At 43.2% G+C, this 21,223-nt stretch overlaps 1 protein-coding gene across 1 annotated transcript in view; it reads left to right on the top strand.

Moving 5' to 3' along the window:
* Positions 1-21,223, top strand: part of LYST (lysosomal trafficking regulator) — a 161,290-nt gene that overhangs the window by 135,478 nt on the left and 4,589 nt on the right. Inside the window, exons 45-50 of the mRNA XM_053667898.1 lie at positions 1,401-1,631; positions 5,313-5,502; positions 8,457-8,593; positions 11,915-12,013; positions 14,301-14,440; positions 14,685-14,782. Of these exons, the coding sequence (XP_053523873.1) occupies positions 1,401-1,631; positions 5,313-5,502; positions 8,457-8,593; positions 11,915-12,013; positions 14,301-14,440; positions 14,685-14,782 (895 nt within the window). The remainder of the gene's footprint in view (positions 1-1,400; positions 1,632-5,312; positions 5,503-8,456; positions 8,594-11,914; positions 12,014-14,300; positions 14,441-14,684; positions 14,783-21,223) is intronic.

Raw genomic sequence — 21,223 nt, 5'->3', positions numbered from 1 at the left:
ACAGTTTATGCCATTGCTCTAGGAAGTTGATGAAATTCGGTTCATGGAACAAAACGTGCCGTGAGTGCGTGCCCAGTCCGTGAATCCAGCACGGACTCCACATTCTCCCTCCGGGACTCTGGCACTCGCTGTGTGACTTTGGGCAAGCAGCTCAATCTCTCTGCACCTAACTGGGCAAGGTAGCAGAACGAGAACAATGACACCAACCCACAATAAATATGGAAGGAAATTTATGTAGGATAATGTCTGCCATGCAATCGAGTACAAATATATGGTAATTTAAAACAGAAATGTAGAATTGCCTTTTGACATCAATTCATCATTCACTAATCTATGGATACCCTTAAAAATTGACACCACAGAATATAAAGAAGCACTGTTTTAAAATAAATAAAGAAGAATTCTGTCTCAAGGATGGCTCCCATCATCCTTTGCTCTTTGCACTCCATGCAGTCAAGCAGCCATGGAGAGCCACCCGGCTCTAATGGGCATTTGTAACAAGGGGTTGGCTAGGAGTGGTGTCAGGAGGACAGTGCTGAGGACTCTACCTTCTGAAGGATCTGTGAGGTTGTATTTTGGTACTTGTAGAAGTAGTATATCCAGTTATGTACAGGAAACTTGCAGTGGCTGATGCAGTGCTGGAAAGTAAATTGTGCAAGTGGGTTTGTGCAGACCCTGACGGATCTGTCCCTAGCTGCTGATGGCAGCTTTGGAAGTAAAGAAGTTCATGAACGCAGCTGGGGCACGGACACCTTCCCTCTAGAGAGCCTGGAACCTTCTCTCTGCTCTTTCGATTCACTCACAGTTTTCATTAGAACCCAAATAACATGTTTTCAAACCTACCAATATTATATGTTAACTTCATTTTGCCTTTCCCTATATATCACTTTGGATGATGACTTTTGCAATAATTTAATGTTAGATAAGAAGTCTTATATGCTATTCTCTTACATTAAATTAAAACTCACAATTTTATAAACATACCTGATCAGCACCAATCAATCAAGATACAGTGTTTTTGGCCCTAGCTGGTCTCACTCAGTCGATTGAGCACTGGCCTGTGAGCCAAGAGGTTGCCAGTTCAGTTCCCAGTCAGGGCACGTGTCTGGGTTTCTCTTCCTCTCTTCCTCCCTCCCTTCCACTCTCTCTGAAAATAAATTTTAAAAATCTTTAAAAAAATATGTAGTATTTTCACTCATCCCTACAGAAACATCCATTTCTAATCTCAGCAAGTCCATTAATAATTATGAACCTGATCAAAAGCATGTCAAAAGCATTTCCATCTGAAACAAAAGGAAACCATGACCTAGAGAACAGTACAGTGCATTGCTTCCTCTTCACTGTCACTGCCAATCTTGCTTTATACAAACCTCTGATTCCCTTCCCCCTTTACCTTTCAGACATATTTTGGAATGGACGTCTCTGCAGTTGAAGACCCGGTGCAGAGACGAGCTCTAGAAACCATGATCAAAACCTATGGCCAGACCCCTCGTCAGCTCTTCCAGTCAGCTCATGTGAGCAGGCCTGGGTCCAAGCTCAACATCGAAGGAGAACTTCCTGTGGCCGTGGGGCTGTTAGTGCAGTTTGCCTTCAGGGAGACCCGAGAACAAGTCAAGGATATTACCTACCCGGTACGTCATGTGGATTGCAAGAAAACTCAGCAGAAACTGAGTCCCCTGCCAAGAAGTGAGGCCCTGACACAGGCTCCAGGGGGCCCGCGTGACTAGCATGGTCCCAAGCTGGAGGTGTCTGTGCCAGCCAGCGAGCACACGTACCCTCAGTTATCAGCGGTGTTCTGCGTGTAGCAAATGCTAGTCTAGTGATCTGAAGAGAGTGCATGGGGGAGGCCAGGTCACACAGTGACCTCTGAGGGTCACTACTGGGGAAAGCCTCATAAGGCAGGGACAGGGAACTGCCAGGAGAGGAGAGGCACCCTCCAGGACTGGAGACTGTTTGCATGTGGGTGTGCCAGTGCCCACGTGGGGCAGGGTCCTGGTGATCACCTCCCACCAGAGGGCCTGGCCGCACGTATGAAGGTTTGGGTTTACAATTAACAGGAACCTTACCTACTCCTTGGCCTCCCCAGGCCGTGATGGTAAAAAGTATTGCCTCTTCAAGTAGGAAGTAGGGATAACTTTTACTTCAAAATAGAAAAATAAAGGAAGAAAACCTTAATAGTCAAATTAAGCCTAATCCTCAATTAAATTCTTTATTATAAAAGTAGCATAAGATGGGAGACATATCCCAAACTCGGATATGTGACCAATTTTAAGAGAAAACAGTCTTCACAGACCTTGTTTTGACATTGTTTTGCTAATATTACTTTAATACACCAAATGCAGAAAACACATAGAGCACTAATGGAAATTCTTTATGTTCAGATAGATCTAGTTTGCGAGTTAAATGCAAACAAAACTTACACAACCAATAAAATTCTAATTTAAAATATCAATATGATAGACAATGCTGTTTTGCTAAAACCAGATAGATCCCCAATGTTGTGTTTCATAGTTGAGAACTGTATTTTCTTTTTTAGTTTTTAAATATTGATTATGCTATTACACTGTCCCATTTTTTCTTCCCCCTTATTCCCCTCTGCCTTGTACCATCCTTCCCACCATCATTCGCCCACCTTAGTTCATGTACATAGGTTGTACATGTAAGTTCTTTGGCTTCCTCATTACCCATACTATTAGTAACTTCCCCCTGTCTATTTTGTACCTACCATTTATGCTTCTTATTCCCTGTACTTTTTCCCCCATTCTCCCTCTTCCCCCTCCCCACTGATAACCCTCCATGTGATCTCCATTTCTGTGAATTTGTTCCTAGTTGCATGCTTAGTTCATTTTTGTTTTTGTTTTTTTAGGTTCAGTTGTTGATAATTGTGAGTTTGTTTCCATTTTACTGTTCCTAGTTTTGATCTCCTTTTTCTTTTTTTTTACTTTATTTATTGATTTTTTAATATTTTATTTATCTTTAGAAGGGAAGGGAAAGAGAGAGGGAGAGAAATATCAATGTATGGTTGCTTTTCATGTGTCCCCTGCTGGGAAATGACCCCTGCTGAGAACTGGCTTGCAACCCAGGCCCTGACTGGGAATCGAACCACGATCCTCTGGTTTGCAGGTTTGTGCTCAATCCACTGAGCTACACCAGCCAGGGCCCTGATCTCCTTCTTTTTCTTAGATGAGGCCCTTTGACATTTTGTATAATAAGGGCTTGATGATGATGAACTCCTTTAATTTGACCTCATCTGGGAAGCACTTTATCTGCCCTCCCATTCTAAATTAAAGCTTTGCTGGGTAGTCATCTTGAATGTAGGTCCTTGCCTTTCATGACTTCAAATACTTCTTTCCAGCCCCTTCTTGCCTGCAAGGTTTCTTTTGAGTAATCAGCTGAGAGTCTTATGGGAACTCCTGTGTAGGTAACTCTTTCATTTTTCTCTTGCTGCTTTTAAGAGTCTTTCCTAACTTTTAACCTTAGGTAATATAATTATGATGTGTCTTGGTGTGCGCTTCCTTAGTCCAACTTCTTTGGAACTGTCTGAGCTTCCTGAACTTCCTGGAAGTCTATATCCTTTTCCAGATTGCAGAAGTTTTCTTTCATTATTTTTTAAATAAGTTTTTAATTTCTTGGTCTTCCTCTTCTCCTTCTGGCACCCCTATGATTCAGATGTTGAAACTTTTAAAGTTGTCCCAGAGGTTCTGAAGCCTGTCCTCATTTTTTTGAATTCTTCTTTCTTCATTCTGTTCTGGTTGAATGTTTATTTCTTCCTTCTGCTCCAAACTGTTGGTTTGAGTCCTGGTTTCCTTCCTGTCACTGTTGGTTCCCTGTACATTTTCCTTTATTTATCTTTTTCATAGCCTTCACTTTTCCCTCTATTTTGCAACCATACTCAACCATTTTTGTGAGTATCTTCATTACTAGTGTTTTCAACTCTGCATCTGATAGGTTGGCTATCTCTTTATCACTTGGTTGTATTTTTTCTGAAGCTTTGATGTGTTCTTTCATTTGGGCAATATTTTTTTGTCCTGGCATGCCTGTTACATATAAGGGGCAGAGCCTTAGGTATTCAACAGGGTGGGGCAACTCACATGACTGCATTGTGAGGCTGTCTGTGGGGAAGGGGTCAGAGAGGGAACAGTGCTGCTTGCTCGGCTCTCTCCCCACTTTCAGTCACTTCTCTCCCACTACCCACAAGCAAATTGGGCCCTTCTGGTGCCGATTCCCAGGTGGGTGGGTTTGTGTGCATTCTAGGATCCTGTAGGTCTCTCCAATGAACTCTCCTGCGAGGCTGAGAGGTTCTCCTGCCACCTGAACCCTCACAGGTTTTTTCAGTCAGACGTTTGAGGCTTTATTTCCCTGCACTGGACTCCTGGGTTAGGCTGTCTGTCTCACTTCCCAGTTGTTCCTCCCAGTTTATCCGCCTGCAAACCACCTGGTCTGCCAGCCACCACCTTGCCTGCCTCATTCCTCCAGCCACCACCTGGCCACAAGTCCTCTCCGGCTGGCTGCCCATCTCCACCCTCCTACCTGTCTGGATGAATTATTTCTTCTTTTAACTCCTTGGTTGTCAGGTTTCCACACAGTTTGATTTTCTGGCATTTCTGATGGTTTTTTGTTTTTAAATTTGTTGTTGTCCTTTTGGTTATGAGAGGAGGCAGAATGTATCTACGTATACCTCCATCTTGGCCGGAAGTCCAAGAGCTGTATTTTCTGTTTTGTGTTTGTCAATTTAACTCAGGAGAATTTGAAGGCTTACAAGTTACCTTAGTTATGTCATTGCCAAGATTATTCTTTTAAACTAGAATCTATTACTTTTAACATGGCAAAGTAATTTAATGCTGTATTCCTAAAAAGTAGAAAATGCCATTTAATTCACTAGTATACTTTCTGCTAATTGTGTGAAGTAGAAAGGCCCTAAGTCAGGGGTGTCAAACTCATTTTCACTGGGGGCCACATCAGCCTCATAGTTGCCTTCAAAGAGCCAAAATAATTTTAGGAGTGTATAAATGTAACTACTCCTTAACTGTTAAGGAGTTAAAATGACATTTGGCTCTTTGAAGGGAACTGCAAGGCTGATGTGGCCCCCAGCGAAAATGAGTTTAGTGTGACACTCCTGGCTAAGGGCCTTCTGTCTGCAGGAATCAGCCCTTCGGTCTGCTAAGTGTGGGGGAAGCAAAAAGTATACAGTCATCCTTGCCCGTGATGGGTTTACTATCAGGTTGCTTTCTCATACTTCATTTAGAATTTAAATTAGAAGTAATTCTATATTTACTGCCTTTAAAAAAACACGCTTTTTCCATTGGTTTTAGAGTCCTTTGTCATGGATAAGAGGCTTGAAGTGGGGGGAGTACGTAGGCTCCCCGAGTGCCGCCACGCCTGTGGTCTGCTTCAGCCAGCCCCACGGAGAGAGGCTTGCTTCCCTCCAGGCTCTGCCCACCAGAGCGATCTGCGGTTTGTCCCAAAATTTCTGCCTCCTGATGACGTACAGCAAAGAACAAGGTAAACTAGAACAATGGAAATCATCCCGGTATCTTCCGTGAGATCTGAGTCTCTCCAGATCATCTGTGTTGCTATTTTGGGGGTGTTGTTTTTTTCCTAAGTTTTCTGAGTCCTTGGTGAAAACTGCTCAAATCCGTGGTTGTTTGTGGTCAGTACAAATTAGGAATTAAAACATACTACATGAAACAAATGGGAATTATGCAGCACCATTGGAAATGAGAGGAAGAGTTGGAAGGGGACAGGAACAGATGGTTCCGCTCACCAGATGAAAACGTCACCAATGGCTACTTTGGTGGAAATGTCCACTCTGAGGCCCTTGAACCCCAGAGTAGACAGACTGGGCTGACCAGCAAACCTAGTCCTCAAGGCTCAGTCACCGTAGTCAGACCAAATGAAGCAAGGCTGTCATGAGCACCGTGGAGGGAGGTTTAGAAGCACGTGTGCCTGGAAAGCACTCCTTCCCCCCACTCTAGGCACCAACACTGAAAGCCACACGCTGTCACGTGCTGGACACCAGAGACCCTCTCCATGCTCCTAAGTGTGGCCTAGTTCCCTGGAAACCTGGGGTGTTCCCGCTCAAGTCATCCCTCAGCCTTCCACAATTAGCCATTTCCCTAAGTGCAGCAGAGTGAGCCCTAGTCGTGAGGTGCAGGCTTTGGGCCCTGCAGTGAATGGCAGGGGACACTTGTCTGTCTGTTCACATCAGGTCCACGCAGGTTTGCCTGGACGCCCATGTGCAGCCTGGGTTGGGTGCCTCTGAAGTGATCACGTTAGCATTGTATATGCACCGTGCTCCTCGGGGTCCTTACGGCCCCCCACTGCACATAGCCCTTCAACCTGGGGGTGCTGGGACCCCTGCTGGACACCCATCACGTGAAGGACATGTTTTAAGACTGGCAGGACCACCGGTCTTTCAGATTCACTCTTCATTGTGTTGTGAAGTGAGTGGCCACCCGTATAGTTGTGAGAGCTGAGAGAGGTGGCATGCCACTTCATGTACGTTTCAGGAATTAGGAGGGTACGGTAAATCTGTTTAATTGTAACTATTTCGAGATCAGTGGTGTATTCTCACTAGTATGATGCCATTAGTTGTGCAGTGGGTCACAAGTAATTTACCACTGATAATACTTAAAGTACTAAGACGTGAGAACAGTTTACCTTTAAAAATTAATTAGAGTGGATTAAAGTACATCTCTGGTGAGCAGAAGAGAACAGGTTGATGTTACCACTGAGCCTGATAGGACTTAAATGTGTCAAATATAATTGTCAACTTATTTGCTTCAGCCACAGCCTTTAGTGTGCCCTTGTTAACAGCTGTGTCCATTTGAATTGCACTCCTTCCTTGCAGAATGTATTTGGGGTCTGCCAGAATCGAGGTGTGTCAGGGAAGTAGACTGGGGAGGGCCTAAGTTTGCTACCTGATGCTGTGTAACCTTGAGAAAATGACTCACGCTCTCATCCTGGCTTTTGATCTATAAAAGGAAATAACGAAAGGATGTACCTCACAGGGTACTTCTCTCTAAGGATTAAGTGAGATAGGGTGGGGAATGATTAGCTCAGGCCTGGCTCATTCTAAGTGCTCAATACATGTCAAGGGAACTGTGCACACCGGGGGCCAGAGTCCAGGTGGCGTGCATTGCTGCTGCACCCAGCAGTCCACGTGGGCATCCGCAGAAGCCTTGGGCAGAGCAGGTGGAAGGTGAGTCGTGTTGGCAGCTGCAGAGTGTTGAGCAGTGTCTTTTCAACTGGCTGCGTAGGTTTGCTTAGTTATACATGCATGGTGAATGTAACAACTGAACTGGGATGGTGCGAGTGATAGGCCAGTTACTTGGGAACTGAGTGTGCCTCATAATTGCCTGAGGTGCTTTTTCCCCCAAAATATATTAGTTTGGATCCCATTTGAGGCACACTGCATCAGAATTTCTGGGGCTTGGGTCCCAGTCTGTGCATGCTGAAAAAGCAATTTTCTTGCAAACTCCTATTTACGATCCACTGTTCTAACAGGTAAAGGAGAAGTGTATTTTTCATTTCAAAAAAAAGCTGGTGCACCTTGTATTACTGGAATGAGAAACTGGAAACATTTATTAAATATACTCAGTCCGTCAAGCACCCACCACTTACCAAACATTCTGGTAGAGTTGGAGAGGTCCTGAGACCCATGGGAAACATGGTCCCTTCTCCGAAAGCTTATGTTTAGAGGAGCTTTTATTTCATGTTTCACAATTCCTTTATTGCAAAACTGATGTCAACATTCGGTATGCTTAAAATGAACTATATCTGTGAATTGCATTTTCAATGTGCTGTTGGTTCATTTAACAAATATTTTAGTCCTTTACATGCTGGGCATTAGGCCGGGCGCTGGGGTAGAAGCAGTACATCCTCTCTCCTTAAGGAGCGTAAAGCATCCCAAGTGTCAGTGGTAGCAGTCCTAGCATTTATGCTGCCAGAGCCATGTTCAGTATTCCAACAAAGCATGGGTTAGGAATAGTGCTGAAAGGGGACACCAAAATGTCCAGATCTTTACCTCAAAAGGACATAAAACTAAACTGTAAAAAAAAAAAAGAGAGAGAGAGAGAGAGAGGCAGGGAGGAGAAAAGAGCAGAACCTCATTAGCTGAAGGGCTGAGCGTGGTCCTGGAGTTGGCAGGGCTGTCGTCCCTTCTCAGGGTGGTGTCACTGCCTCAGGGGCCATCTAGGGCTCACACAGCATCTGGTTCACATTTACCTTCAAAAGGAAACTGTTGCAGAACATGAGGGGCGTAAGCCTTACTATGACTGTCTTTTATAGAAATGTCTTAACGTGAACAAGAAAGAATCCTATCGGCATTAAAGGAATAAAGCTCACTTAAATCGGCCCGCCTCAGGGTGTAAGAATGACTTTGCACCGTTGCGCTCCCGTGTGCAGCCCCGCCTGCCGCTGCAGGGCCGCTGATGCGCCGTCTCCCCCCCCCCCAGGTGTGAGAAGCATGAACAGCACAGACATCCAGTGGTCGGCCATCCTGAGCTGGGGGTACGCTGACAACATTTTAAGGCTGAAGAGTAAGCAAAGCGAGCCTCCGATAAACTTCATACAAAGCTCACAACAGTATCAGGTAAACTTCTTTATGCAGTGCTTTATAACAATAATTAAAGACAGTGCGTTAACAAGGAGTCAGACCGATAGCCAGCCGGTCTCAGAGTCAGCGATGAGCCCCATTGAGAAGCTGGTGGGGCTGGACGTGCGCCTTGTTTACCGACACCCCAACCCCGCTCCTCAGCCTGTGTCCCCAGACGGGGCTTCCACCCTGTAGCTCATTGAGACAGTGTAATAATCTTAGCTGTCAGCTAACGGCACAGGGTTGAACAGAGTCAGCATTGCTTTCTTCTCAGTGTCCACCTACTGTGTGCCCCTCTGTCACCCTCCGTACCAGGTTTTCCTGAAGACAGACCGGGCGTGAGGCATGACAGCACAGGGTCTAACAAAAGCCCTGTGATCCGAGTTAGTGTCCCGCTGCCTTATTTACTGTGTCACACTGGGAAGTGACTTCTCCCTCTCAAACTGCAGTTGCCTTCCTCCTCTTCAAAACCAGGACGATGTACTCCCACTACTGGCTCATAAAGCTGTTGTAAAGATGCTTCCAACATTTGTAAAAAGTTAGTTTGTGCCCTGGCTGATATAGCTAGCTCTGTGGACGGAGCATGGGCCTGTGAAGCAAAGGGTCGCCGGTTTAATTCCCAGTCAGGGCACATGCCTGGGTTGCAGGCCAAGTCCCCAGTAGGGGACATGTGAGAAGCAACCACACATGATGTTTCTCTCCCACTCTTTCTCCTTCCCTTCCCCTCTAAATAAATAAATAAATAAAATATGTTTGAAAAGTTAGTTTGTAAACTATAAACCTATGTAACATACACAGTTCTGCCACAACCCCCTAAGCTGGATGTGAGCCTTCTTTCTTTGTGTTTCCATGCACCGTTCTCTTCCCCTTCTTGGATTTCCATTGCCTACACCTGCCGCCTGTTCCTGTGGCCTGACAGTTACTCCCATTCCCTGGGCACTTGGAGATGGAGTAAACGACTTGGCGGGAATTTTTGGCAGTGGAAGAAAGGACAGCAGTGACTTTTTTACTTAATCCTTAATATACGTGGAAAAAAAATGTCATGTTAGCCTTTTTTTATGTGACTTACCAGTCAACAAAAGTAACAATATAGGACAATGAAAAACAAACTCATTAGAAATGTTGATAAGAATTTAAGTATTGCAGAATCATTTCTATCATGTAAAGGTTGGCACACCAACATCATTAAAGATGAAAGAATATTCACAAAAGTTCTTTGAGCAAAACAGATGGTCCAGATTCTTTTAGGAAGATACTTTGTAATAAAAGTACTTCGGTCAAGTACCATATTTTGCCATGTATAATGCACACTTTTTTTGCCCACATTTTTGAGGGAAAGTAAAGGTGCACATTATATGTGGGTATAATGGTTACATACCATGGGTATAATAATAGTATAATAATCCCATGTATAATGCACAAAAAATGTGTGTGTGCATTATATATGGCAAAATACGGTAGCTGGATAAGAATACCACATTTCATTTTTGTCCTTAGAAATATATTGTTGAAGCCCTGGCTGGTGTAGCTCAGTGGATTGAGCGCGGGCCTGCGAACCAGACAATTGCGGTTCAATTCCCAGTCATTGCACATGCCTGGGTTGCAGGCTGGTTCCCTGCAGGCCAGTTCCCAGCAGGGGATGCACGAAAGGCAACCATACATTGATGTTTCTCTCCCTCTCTCCTTCCCTTCCCCTCTAAAGATAAATAAAATAAAATCTTTCTTAAAAATCCTTTTAAAAAATTAAATAAAAAAATATATTGTTGATTCATTAGTCCTTGAGAAAAATCATCTATGATATTACATGATATGATGTTATATGATATATTACATGGAAGCTCACACACTGACCAACTTCTTCATCACAGATGCTGGAGTCCTGCCATCTCTTTGTCATAGTCTTCTGATTGATTTCATAACTGTGAACATATTCTTCTTTAAATTTTTTTCTTTTTTCTGTTATTGACAGAAAATGGAAAATTCTGTATTTCTGATTGTGTTCAATGAAAGCTAAAAGCTGACTTCAGAATTGGTGTCTCCAATTTCCTTTTATGCTTTCTTGAAAGATGACAGCATTCTTTAAACAGTGCATTAAGAAACCAAATAAGACAATTTCACATATGACATTATCCTTCTGGGAGACCCATCACTCTTCCATTTTCTTGCTTTGTTTTGTTTTAGCAAAGCTAGGAATAATTGATAAGCAGAGATGAAATAATTCCTAGAATGATGAAATAGCAAAATGTTTCAAGACAGAGGAAAAATAAGATTATTAAAATCTTTTAATGTAATTTAGGTTTATAAAAAATTTGAGTAGACCCATATGGTAATTGCAAGACAAAATGAGTTTTGTTCTCTATATAACTAAGTACATGTTCTCTGAAGGTCCTCTAAGAACAAATAAAAGTTACGAAATTCGGTCGTTACCACAGTTATGACTGTTCAAGAAAGAAATGCAAAGATAGAACTGGGTCCAATGGACGGTGATCATTTATACAGCTCAGAAGGGCCATGATCAAAGCAAGTCAGTTTTTAAGGTAGCAGACACTTGAACACACTTGTAGGTCCCATGGAAGACACCAGCAAAAGGCAGTTTGAAATCCTAAGAGGTGACAAGGGTTCCAAGAAACACGGGGGTAAGGCAGGCGGGGCTCCCTCTAAGAAATCAGGGGAGGACACGGGGACAGTCTCAGAGGAGGGAAGAGGATGCCATCTGTGGCTGATGACCTCCATCCTCCTAATGATGTATCGGGTGTGGCCAGTGGGGGAGAGGGGACACGGGAGCCATGTCTCCTGAAGTGATGTCTCTGTGGTCAGGACCTAAGGGTTTATAACCCAAAAAATTAATCCAAGATTTTTGTCTCTACATTAATTTTTCCTTCTCCTGTTCAGCAGTCTTTAGAACTGCTAGAAGCAATACCTCTGTTTATATGTACCATTTCTTCACCAAAAACAGAAAAAAATATAAATAAAAATAAACAAGTAAGTACTGAAACACATCACACACACTCAGCCTTGGATCTAAGTCCATCCTGGATCATTTTATTTACGGGTCTGAGGAACATACGGCTGTGTGTGTGTGTGTGTGTGTGTGTGTGTGTGTGTGCACAGAAAACTAAAATCATAAATGATGCATGGCAACATGTTTGAATTTGGTAACAGTTGAAGAATATTGTTTTTCTCTTTACACCATTCTAATCATTTCAAGGAAAAGGTTGACCTCAAATTCTGTAATCACATATTTTTTATAGTTGTCAGCAGGGTAGTGTTTCTGATGCTTTGTAAACGTGATTGTTTTTGATTTGTCCTTTTCCAAAGGTGACTAGCTGCGCCTGGGTGCCTGACAGTTGCCAGCTGTTCACTGGGAGCAGGTGTGGCGTCATCACAGCCTACGCCAACAGGCTGACCAGCGGCACGGTAACCAGCCTGGGCGCGGGGGGCACTGGGGGTGGGTGTCAGGGACAGCGAGAAACACTTCGTGCAGGATAACTCATTTTGTATAAGGTTAACTCAACATTTTTGTATTTTAATCTTTTATACTTTAATCTTTTCTTCACGTAAGCTCTTAAAATGTAAAAGGTCACATACCTAACTCTTCAATGTTAGGCTTATTAAGATCACAAAAAATGTTGACAACAACTGTGAGGGTCTTATTTTTTATTGTCACAGACGTCATCCCTGAGTTATAATCTGTTTTCTACTTTGGCTTTTCCACATCCTGGTGCTTTGTTGCCCGTATTTTTGGTGTCAACTTGAATGTTTACACATAAACCTCAGGATTCTATAACATTTAAACCTTAGAACCCTTAATGATCAACATCACTATACCCTCTGGATGAATTAAATGATAGCAAAATCCACATAGTCCATCTTGATTTCTGCCACTTACTGCAGTAAATTTTTTTCAGCCATTACTGAAGCTCCAGGACTTAAATTCCAAAACAGTCTAGTGAAGAAAAAAAGACACAGTGTAGTTTCCTGTTGTTCCTTTCCCGAATTAACTGTTTGTGGTGCCGTTGAGAATACGTGGCAAGTTCAGGATGATAACTCAGTAATAATCTTCTGATTTAGACCTCTCTGTGCCTTCTTCCCATTGCAGTCTTCTCCACTATATTATTATGTTTTACCAGGTAAAACCTGTATTCCTAGTACAGGGTGACACCAGGTTCCTCTACACAGGTGGCAAACACAAGGCCCGTGGGCCGAATCGGGCCCTCCACCTCGTTCCTGCCCGGAGGCAGTGCCGACCTCCTTGCCCCTAGTTAAGGAGTAGTTACATTTATACAGTCCTCAAATTACATTCGGCCCTTTGAAGGCAACTGCAAGGCTGATGTGGCCCCCAGTGAAAATGAGTTTGACACCCCTTAACTCTTCTATCCAAGTCTGTTCCCCTTAAACCCTTGTTGAGGTTCTGTGCCACACTCCTCAGAGTGTAAATGTGACCGTAATACTGTTCTGCCACATAGCCTAAGGAGCCATTAAAATGTTTTAAGAAGGAGAGAGAACAAGATTCCTGTTCTATCCATAGAAATTATTTTCCGATCCACCAGGGAATCAATTACCTAGTAACTGAACTCTCACAATCATTTTAAAGTGCAAAGTCTATAAAACTGTCAGCCACCACCGGGAGGGCCCCATGCTGTGTTCACCGCATAAGTGTTGTTTGTGGCCAGGGAGTGAAAGAAATACACACACACGTACGTGTGTACCTATGTGAGCGTCTATGCATATATAAATAAATATAAATTTAAATGTTTTTTAAATTCTCACCCCAGGATTTGCTCTGTGATTTTAGAGAGAGAGAAAGGGGGCGAGAGACACAGAGAAATACACTGGTCGGTTGCCCCCCGTACATGTCCTGCCGGGGGTCCTACCCACAACCAAGGCATCTGCGACATTTCTGTGCACAGGACTGTGCTCCAGCCAACTAACCCACCTGGCCGGGGCTGGAAATGTATTCTAAAGAGACAATTCAGAGGAGAAATCAAACCTTTATACATGAAGAATTTAATTACAGCATCTATAATTTTTTAAAATTATAAACAATTGCAAATGTCTATCAATAAAGGATGTTCAAGTAAATTATGGTATATTAACTACATAGAACATTAATTATAACACTATTAAAATTATTTTGAGGACAGTGTCAAAGATGGGAAGTGCTTATTGGACATTGTATAAAATACAAAATAGAAAATTCTTTGTATGCCAGTTTTTACAACTATAAAAATACTTGTATATTTGGACAAAGACTGAGCAAGAATAGACCCAATAAAAAGCATATTAGTTACTAAAATTTTTTTTAAGATTTTATTATTTTTCAGAGAGGGGGGAAGTAAGAGGGGAAGAAAGGGAGAAAGACATAAACATTGGTGTGAGAGAAACCTCAGTTGGCTGCCTCTCATATGCCCCCCAACCAGGGACCTGGCCTGCAACCCAGGCATGTGCCCTGACCAGGAATTGAACTGGTGAGCTTTTAGTTTGTGGGACAATGGCGAACCCACTGAGCCACGCCAGTCAGTGCAATGCAAAATGTTTTTAATGTTTAGTTTTACTGTTTAGAAATTGTTGAACTGAATTGGGTTGCAAAACAAAATGTTTGCAAATATTTGAGTCACTTCAGTTGTCTTTGTTTTTTAGGTAAATACTGGGATGCCTTTTGTCATCGCTTTTATCTTATGCTTTACTCAATTTTGAATTTCAGCCTTCAGAGATAGAGATGGAGTCACAGGTGCATCTCTATGGGCACACTGAGGAGGTCACCAGCTTGTTTGTCTGCAAGCCGTACAGTATCCTGATCAGTGTGAGCAGAGATGGGACCTGCGTCATATGGGACTTGAACAGGTACGGAGGGTCTGTGGCTCCAGCACAGCTGACCGAGCCAACGTGCCAGTTCCCCCTGCATGACAGGTGCACAAAAGTGACATCTTTACATCATAATAACTTAAAGCATGAAGTACAAACTTTACCTTTATAATCTTACTGAAATCGAAAGGTCCATTAGGAATGCCTTACAAATAATAGCTACCTACATAAGACAGTATAATTGTCTTATGATCATTTGCAAAGTCATGTCTTCGTCTTTCAGGTTGTGCTATGTGCAAACTCTGGCAGGACACAAAAGCCCCGTCACAGCCGTCTCTGCCAGTGAGACAACAGGTGACATTGCCACAGTGTGTGATTCAGGTGAGCCAGCTCCTAAGCAAACACAAGGCCGTTGCTAAAGTGACACCGCAGTTCCCATGTTGGATACATTTCACAGGCCCTTCCAAATGTAACTGCTTTGTTCATAGTGCGCCGCACGTGTGTGTTAAAATACAACAGGGCCCAAGAGTGGGTCATCAGTGTAGGCCTCGACTGATGCAAGAGTTAGTGCTGCCCTAATTTAACGCTTTTCCTGATGTGTGTAAACTGTATTTGAGCTCATGTAACTATGGTTATGTAATTATCTGAATTTTTTTGCTTTTTGTTTTTTAATGCTTTTTTCTTCTGCTTTTTAACTGATTTCACTGCCTTCCTCCTGAAATGAAAACCATCAGCTTTGAGTGTAAGTCTTTCAGGCCCTGAGAGACAAGAGTGACACAGAGTGACAGTGGGGGTGCGCTTCCGCATCAGACTCACACGGCCGAGACCAAAGGTCTTGGTTTTGGTGTTTCATGTGCACGAATTTAAAAAATTGACATGTCAGCAGAAGAGAACAATTGGAAAATTCATAAATCTTCTACTTGCCTTTCTCCTCCTCAGCATCTTAAGATTGAAAGCATCCTTTGAAAAACCGTTTCTTTCTGCCCACTCCATAGAGAGTATCTTTGACACATCTGTACTGGGTGGTTCTCTATCCCTTGTTCGCACTTTGGTGTTCTTTTTCAACACCAAACGTGTGACGTCTTTCCTGACACTAAACAGCTCCCTAATTCTATGACATACTGGGTGTCCAACTGTGCCATTCACTTCTGACCAACTGCTTGAAGTCGGGGAGTTCCCGAGACCGCCCACCAGGTTCAGTGACTCACTAGACTTGCCACCCCGTGTGTTGTAAAGCACAGGCACGAACAGCCCGGTGAGGAGGGCCCAGAGGGAAGCCCTGACGGCCCGCCCGCCTGGAGTCAGAGCGCAGGGCCTCCTGGCCCAAGAGCACGCGCACCCAGTGGGAGACCTCCTGTCCCCGTTGTCGAGGGGTTCTCCAAGGTGTCGTCAGGTAGATGGAGTTGATGACATCACTGGCCATTGCTAATTGAGCTCAATCTCCAGGCCCTCGGCCCTCCCAGGAGGTGGGGAGGTGCTGCATGTCCTACCCTCTAATCACATGGTTGGGGCTTCTGGGGACCGGCCGCTGTCCTGGAGCTGTCTAATCCCTGCCTGGCCCCCCCAAACCAGGAGCATCAAAAGACAGTAAATTAGCAGGCTTTTAGGAGCTCGATGCCAGCAACCTAAGTCAAACAACAATTTTTTTTTTACTACAGACATCCCTGGCATTTTATTGTTTTTACAAAATGTTCATTCAGTCTTGTATTGAAGAAAAGTAATCTTTAGTCATGCTTATAGATTTCAGCTGTGATTTTCCCATTAGCCCCAGTCATCAAACAATGTCATGAAAAGAGTTTCATTCCCTAAGCGGCACAGCTGAGGGGAAGGATCTCAAACAGCTGACCTGGGTAACCTGGGTGTGGGTGGACGGCTGATGCCTTCACTAACTGTTCTGGACTTGTCTGTTAGCAGCTCTCGGTGCATCACAGCCAGAGCTGATCTAGGAGCGTAACATGATGATTATTTATACAGAGGTCTCTCCTTTCTTGTTTTGGCAACATTGGGAAGTTAGGACTGGTCCTGAGGGAGCTGAATTCTCTCAAGTTAATTACTTTCCTGCTGCCAGTCGTGATTTATTTCTGTGCTATTACACCAGCTAGTCATACGGGAACAGGAAGCCAAATTACTTTTGCTGCAGCTATCAGCTCACTTGCAGGTTTGCAGGTGTCCCTAGGCAGTGCGCAGTGTGATGACGGTCGAACCTTTATCTAATTGGAACAAAAAGGCCGTCTCAACTTTTTAAAGGTTTTTTGGTACATATTAGGGAGAAGACATAAAGAACATTTGCTATGTAGAGAGCATAAGAAAATCATGATTTTTTTAAAAAGAGAGGCCAAATGTAGAGTCTAGGTGACTTGACTCGAGGTCATCCTCTTGTTCCTATAGTCCAAGAAGGGGAGACATTACTAGTCTACCAGAAGTCTTCACCCTTTTGTTAGTGCCATCCAAGTAACTATAAAATTAAAATTATAAATAAATGTGTGTATGCATGTTGTATGTGTTATGTGTGCATATGCGTGCATGTGTACCTGTCTACATACAAACACATGTGCTGTGTTCTCCAAAACTTCTGTATTGGGGCTGAAGTTACAGTAGCTTATTCTTCCTGATCATAATTCCACAGTTTATTATATCATTTTCATAGTGATAAGATGTAAAATTTATTAAACTATGTGAGTATTATGCTACATGGTTTCTGTATTTTTTAAAGTCATTCTATCACTGGATCAAAATAGATGCCTTTTAGCTAGGGTTTATAGCCTGGTTGTGTGTCATGGTGTCATTATAGAGTTAATATAATATCCTAAGATTCAGGATAGAGGATGGCTCTCTGATTTAATTTCAGAGAAGACGCATAGGAAGAATAAAGTTTTTCCAGCAAAGCCTAATTTTCTGACCTTTTACTGGATGTACTAAATTATACATGAAAGCAACCTAGTGCTGGGGTGGGCCTTGATATTTTGATATTTGCAGGCTTGGGCAGATGAGTAGTGACGTGCTATTGTGGCCCAAGTGGCTGGATGATCTGCCGTGGTGATTCTTTGCGGGTTCAGTTCTGCACTGTGCTGAGTCCAGGACACGTCCACACTTTCATGCTCAGGGACCAGCCGTGCCATGGCTGGGGATCACAGGGCCCCACCCCTGCGTCGGCTTGGATGGACATGTAGCCAGTGACCTCAGTAAGCCCTCTACCCTCACTAGTACGATAGGGTTACTTTATTTTTTAAAACCTCTTATCAGCTATTAAATTCAAAAGGAAGAGTGAAATGTAGTCTGTTTGTGGAAAAGATGAATTTATCGTTTCCTACACCTTGATGCTTTATTTAGATAATCTCTCTTCATCAGTGTTTTACAGTCATAAGTCTGAGTAGCACATCGGGCCTTTTTACAGTGTGTGTGTGTGCGTGTGTGCATGTGCGTATGTTAAGATACAGTGAACGTAAAAGTTGCCATTTAAACCACTTAAAAATACACGATTCGGTGGCACCATTGCAGCCACAGTGTTGTGCAACCATCCCCCAAACAGAGACCCTGGAAGTCCCGTTCCTCCCTCCCCACAGCTCCTAAGGACCTCTGCCCCACTTTCTGTCGCTGGGAATTCACCTGCTCTAGAAATTTCACAGCAGCAGAAGCACAAAACATTTGTGTTCTCACGTCCGGCCTGTTTTACTTAGTATGTTTTCAAGGTTCATCCATGTTGTAGCTAGCATGTGTCAGAACTTCATTATTTCTTTTAAAAGTTTTTATTTATTTTTAGAGAAAGGAGAAAGGAGGGAGAGAAACATTGATGTACTAGAGAAACATTGCTGGGTTGCCTCTTACATGGGGACCTGGCCCACAACCCAGGCATGTGCTTTGACGAGGAATCGAACCAGCAACCTTTTGGTTTGAGGGATGATGCCCAACCCACTGAGCCACACCAGTCAGAACTTCATTACTCTTTATGGTTGAATAGTATTCCATTCTATAGGTCAGTGATTTTCTACCGGTGTGCCACAGAACAGGAATTTTTAAAACATGCCATATCTGACTGTTTAGTCACGGGCACTGACTTCTTTTCCCTTAAGTTGTCAAATAAGAAGAATGACAACAGCCAACACAACAATAGCCATCCAGTGTGAGTGGCCTGTCTTGAGTCATAAATGTGTAGGTCACATCACAGAATTGCATGTTACTGGTCACGTCACGTAATAAGGTTGCGTCTGACTGGTTCATTCTTGGTACCAGAAATCCTTATACAAGTACAGGCACCGTTTTTTTTTTAAATGTCATTATGGAGCAAAAAGGTAGGTAATTACTATGGTTTTTTGTAAATCAATCAAAATTAGACACCTCTTTTTTGTCAGATTAGCAAAAAATATTTTATGGTATGCAACAGAATTTTAATAATTTGTGCCAAGAGATGCAAAGGCTGAAAATCCCTGGTGTAAAGAGACCACATTGTTTACTCATTTATGTAATGATGGACATTTGGGTCGTTCCCACCTTTCAGCCATTGTGAACAGTGTGCAACCCACTGGGTGGTTTGGTTTGTGGTATTTGAAGGTCTTTAGCTTATCTTTAAATAGAGGAATATTGCCAGTATTTGTTTCTTTGCTATAAAATATAAGATCTTTTCATTGCCTTAATGAAGGTGAGACATAAATTCTCTCCTTTTATGTTAGTTCAAATGGAGAAATAAAATTAAGTGTAGTAACACAACGGCATCCAGACTCTACCAGGCCTCTCACCCCTTTATCAGAATATGTCTCCCAGAAAGGCGGACTCCGTGTCATGTAGCCCCAAACCAACAGCCTGTCCATAGACAATGGCCAACACTACTACCTCCTCCAGCCCCTGGAGAACCATAGAAAGTTTGGTCAGTCAGCATCTGTGAAAAGAAAAAAAATAGCTTAATAAGGTGTTGATTTATAAGACTCAATCAGATATTATGAAGAATTAGATTTCTTTTTTAAAAATATATTTTATTGCTTATGCCATTACAGTTGTTCTATTTCCCCCTTTCATTCCTCTCCACCCTGCACACCCCTCCCCCACCATTCCCCCCTTTAGTTTTTGACCATGTGTCTCAAGTTCTTTAGATTCTATATTTCCCATACTGTTCTTGCCCTCCCCCTATCTATTTTCTACCTACCATCTATGCTACTTATTTTCTGTACCTTCTCCCCCCCTTCTCCTTCTCCCACTCCCCTGTTGCTAACCCTCTATGTGATCTTCATTTCTATGGTTACGCTCCATAGGAGGATCTAGCTGTCCTCTTAGTTTGCTTTTGTTTTAGATGTGGTTGTTGATAACTGTGAGTTGGCTGTCCCTTCACTGTTCATCTTTTTTATCTTCTTTTTTTTAGGTAAGCCCCTTTAACATTTCATATAATAAGGGCTTGGTGATGATGAACTCATTGAACTTGATCTTATCTGAGAAGCATTTTATCTGTCCTTCTATTCTAAATGAAAGCTTTGCTGGATAGAGCAATCTTGGTTGTAGGTCTTTGGATTTCATGACTTGGAATACCTCTTTCCAGCCCCTGCTTGCCTGTAAGGTCTCTTTTGAGAAATCAGCTGACAGTCTGATGGGAAGTCCTTTGTAGGTGACTGTCCCCTTATCTCTTGCTGCTACTAGAATTCTCTCCTTCATTTGAATCTTGGCTAATGTAATGATGATGTGCCTTGGTGTGTTCCTTCTTGGGTCCAACTTCTTTGAGACTCTCTGAGCTTCCTGGATTTCCTGGAAGTCTATTGCCTTTGTCAGATTGGGGAAATTCTCCTTTATTATTTGTTCAGGTAAGTTTTCCACTCGTGGCTGTTCCTCTTCCCCTTCTGGTACCCCTATAATTCAGATGTTGGAACATTTAAAGATGTCCTGGAGGTTCCTAAGCCTCTCCTCATTTTTTTTGAATTCTTGTTTCTTCATCCTTTTCTGTTTGGTCATTTTTTTCCTCTTTCTGGTCCACGCCTTTGATTTGAGTGCCAGTTTCCTTTCCATTACTATTGGTTTCCTGTGCATTTCCATGCATTTCAATTAGTTTAGCCTTCATATGTTCCTCTAATTTGTGACTAAAATCAGCCAGTTCTGTGAACATCCTGATCACCAGTGTTTTGAACTGTGCATCTGATAGTTTGGCTATTTCTTCATCGCTTAGATTTATCGGCTCTGGGGCTCTGAGTTGTTCTTGAGCCATGTTTTGATCTGTTCATGCCTGTACGTACGTATGAGGAGCGGAGCCTTAGTTGTTCACCAGGGTGGAGCCAACCAGGTTGCTGGTTTGTGATGCTGTATGTGGGGGCAGGGTCAGAGAGGTACAATGGCGGTTCTCTCTGCTGCTTCCCACCACTGGGGCCTGCACAGTTCCGTCAGTCTCACTGCTCGCTCCTTCACCAGTTTATCTCCACACAAATGTGTGACCGTGGTCAGCCCTCAGTGAGTCCACCGCCTTGCACCCTCAGTGGGTCCGCCTGCTACTCCACACCTGGGATCACCTACAGCTGCTGGCGTGTCTGGGTTGCACGCCCGGGTCAGTCTGGTGGATCTTTCCTGCCCTGCCCGGCTCTGCTGCTGGCTCTGACCCTCTTACTGGTTTGGCTGAAGGGTTCGTTGTTGTCAGACTTCCGTATAGTTCAATTTTCTGTTGTTTGGCTGTATTTTTGTTGCTAAAACTTTGTTGTTTTTAAACTTGGTTGTGTGAGAAGGTACAGTGCTACCACCTACGCCTCCATCTTGGCGGAAGTCTCAGATTTCTTTTTTTTAAGAATTAATTTTTAACTCAGGCAACCTTTTTTTCTTCAGATGTCACACAAGTCACTTCTTACAGATGATTTTTAC

The sequence above is a fragment of the Artibeus jamaicensis genome, unplaced genomic scaffold (genome assembly GCF_021234435.1).
Source record: "Artibeus jamaicensis isolate MK-2021 breed Jamaican fruit bat unplaced genomic scaffold, CSHL_Jam_final contig_473, whole genome shotgun sequence".
In the NCBI taxonomy this organism is placed as follows: Eukaryota; Metazoa; Chordata; class Mammalia; order Chiroptera; family Phyllostomidae; genus Artibeus; species Artibeus jamaicensis.
This window is presented reverse-complemented; position numbering and strand designations above follow the sequence as displayed.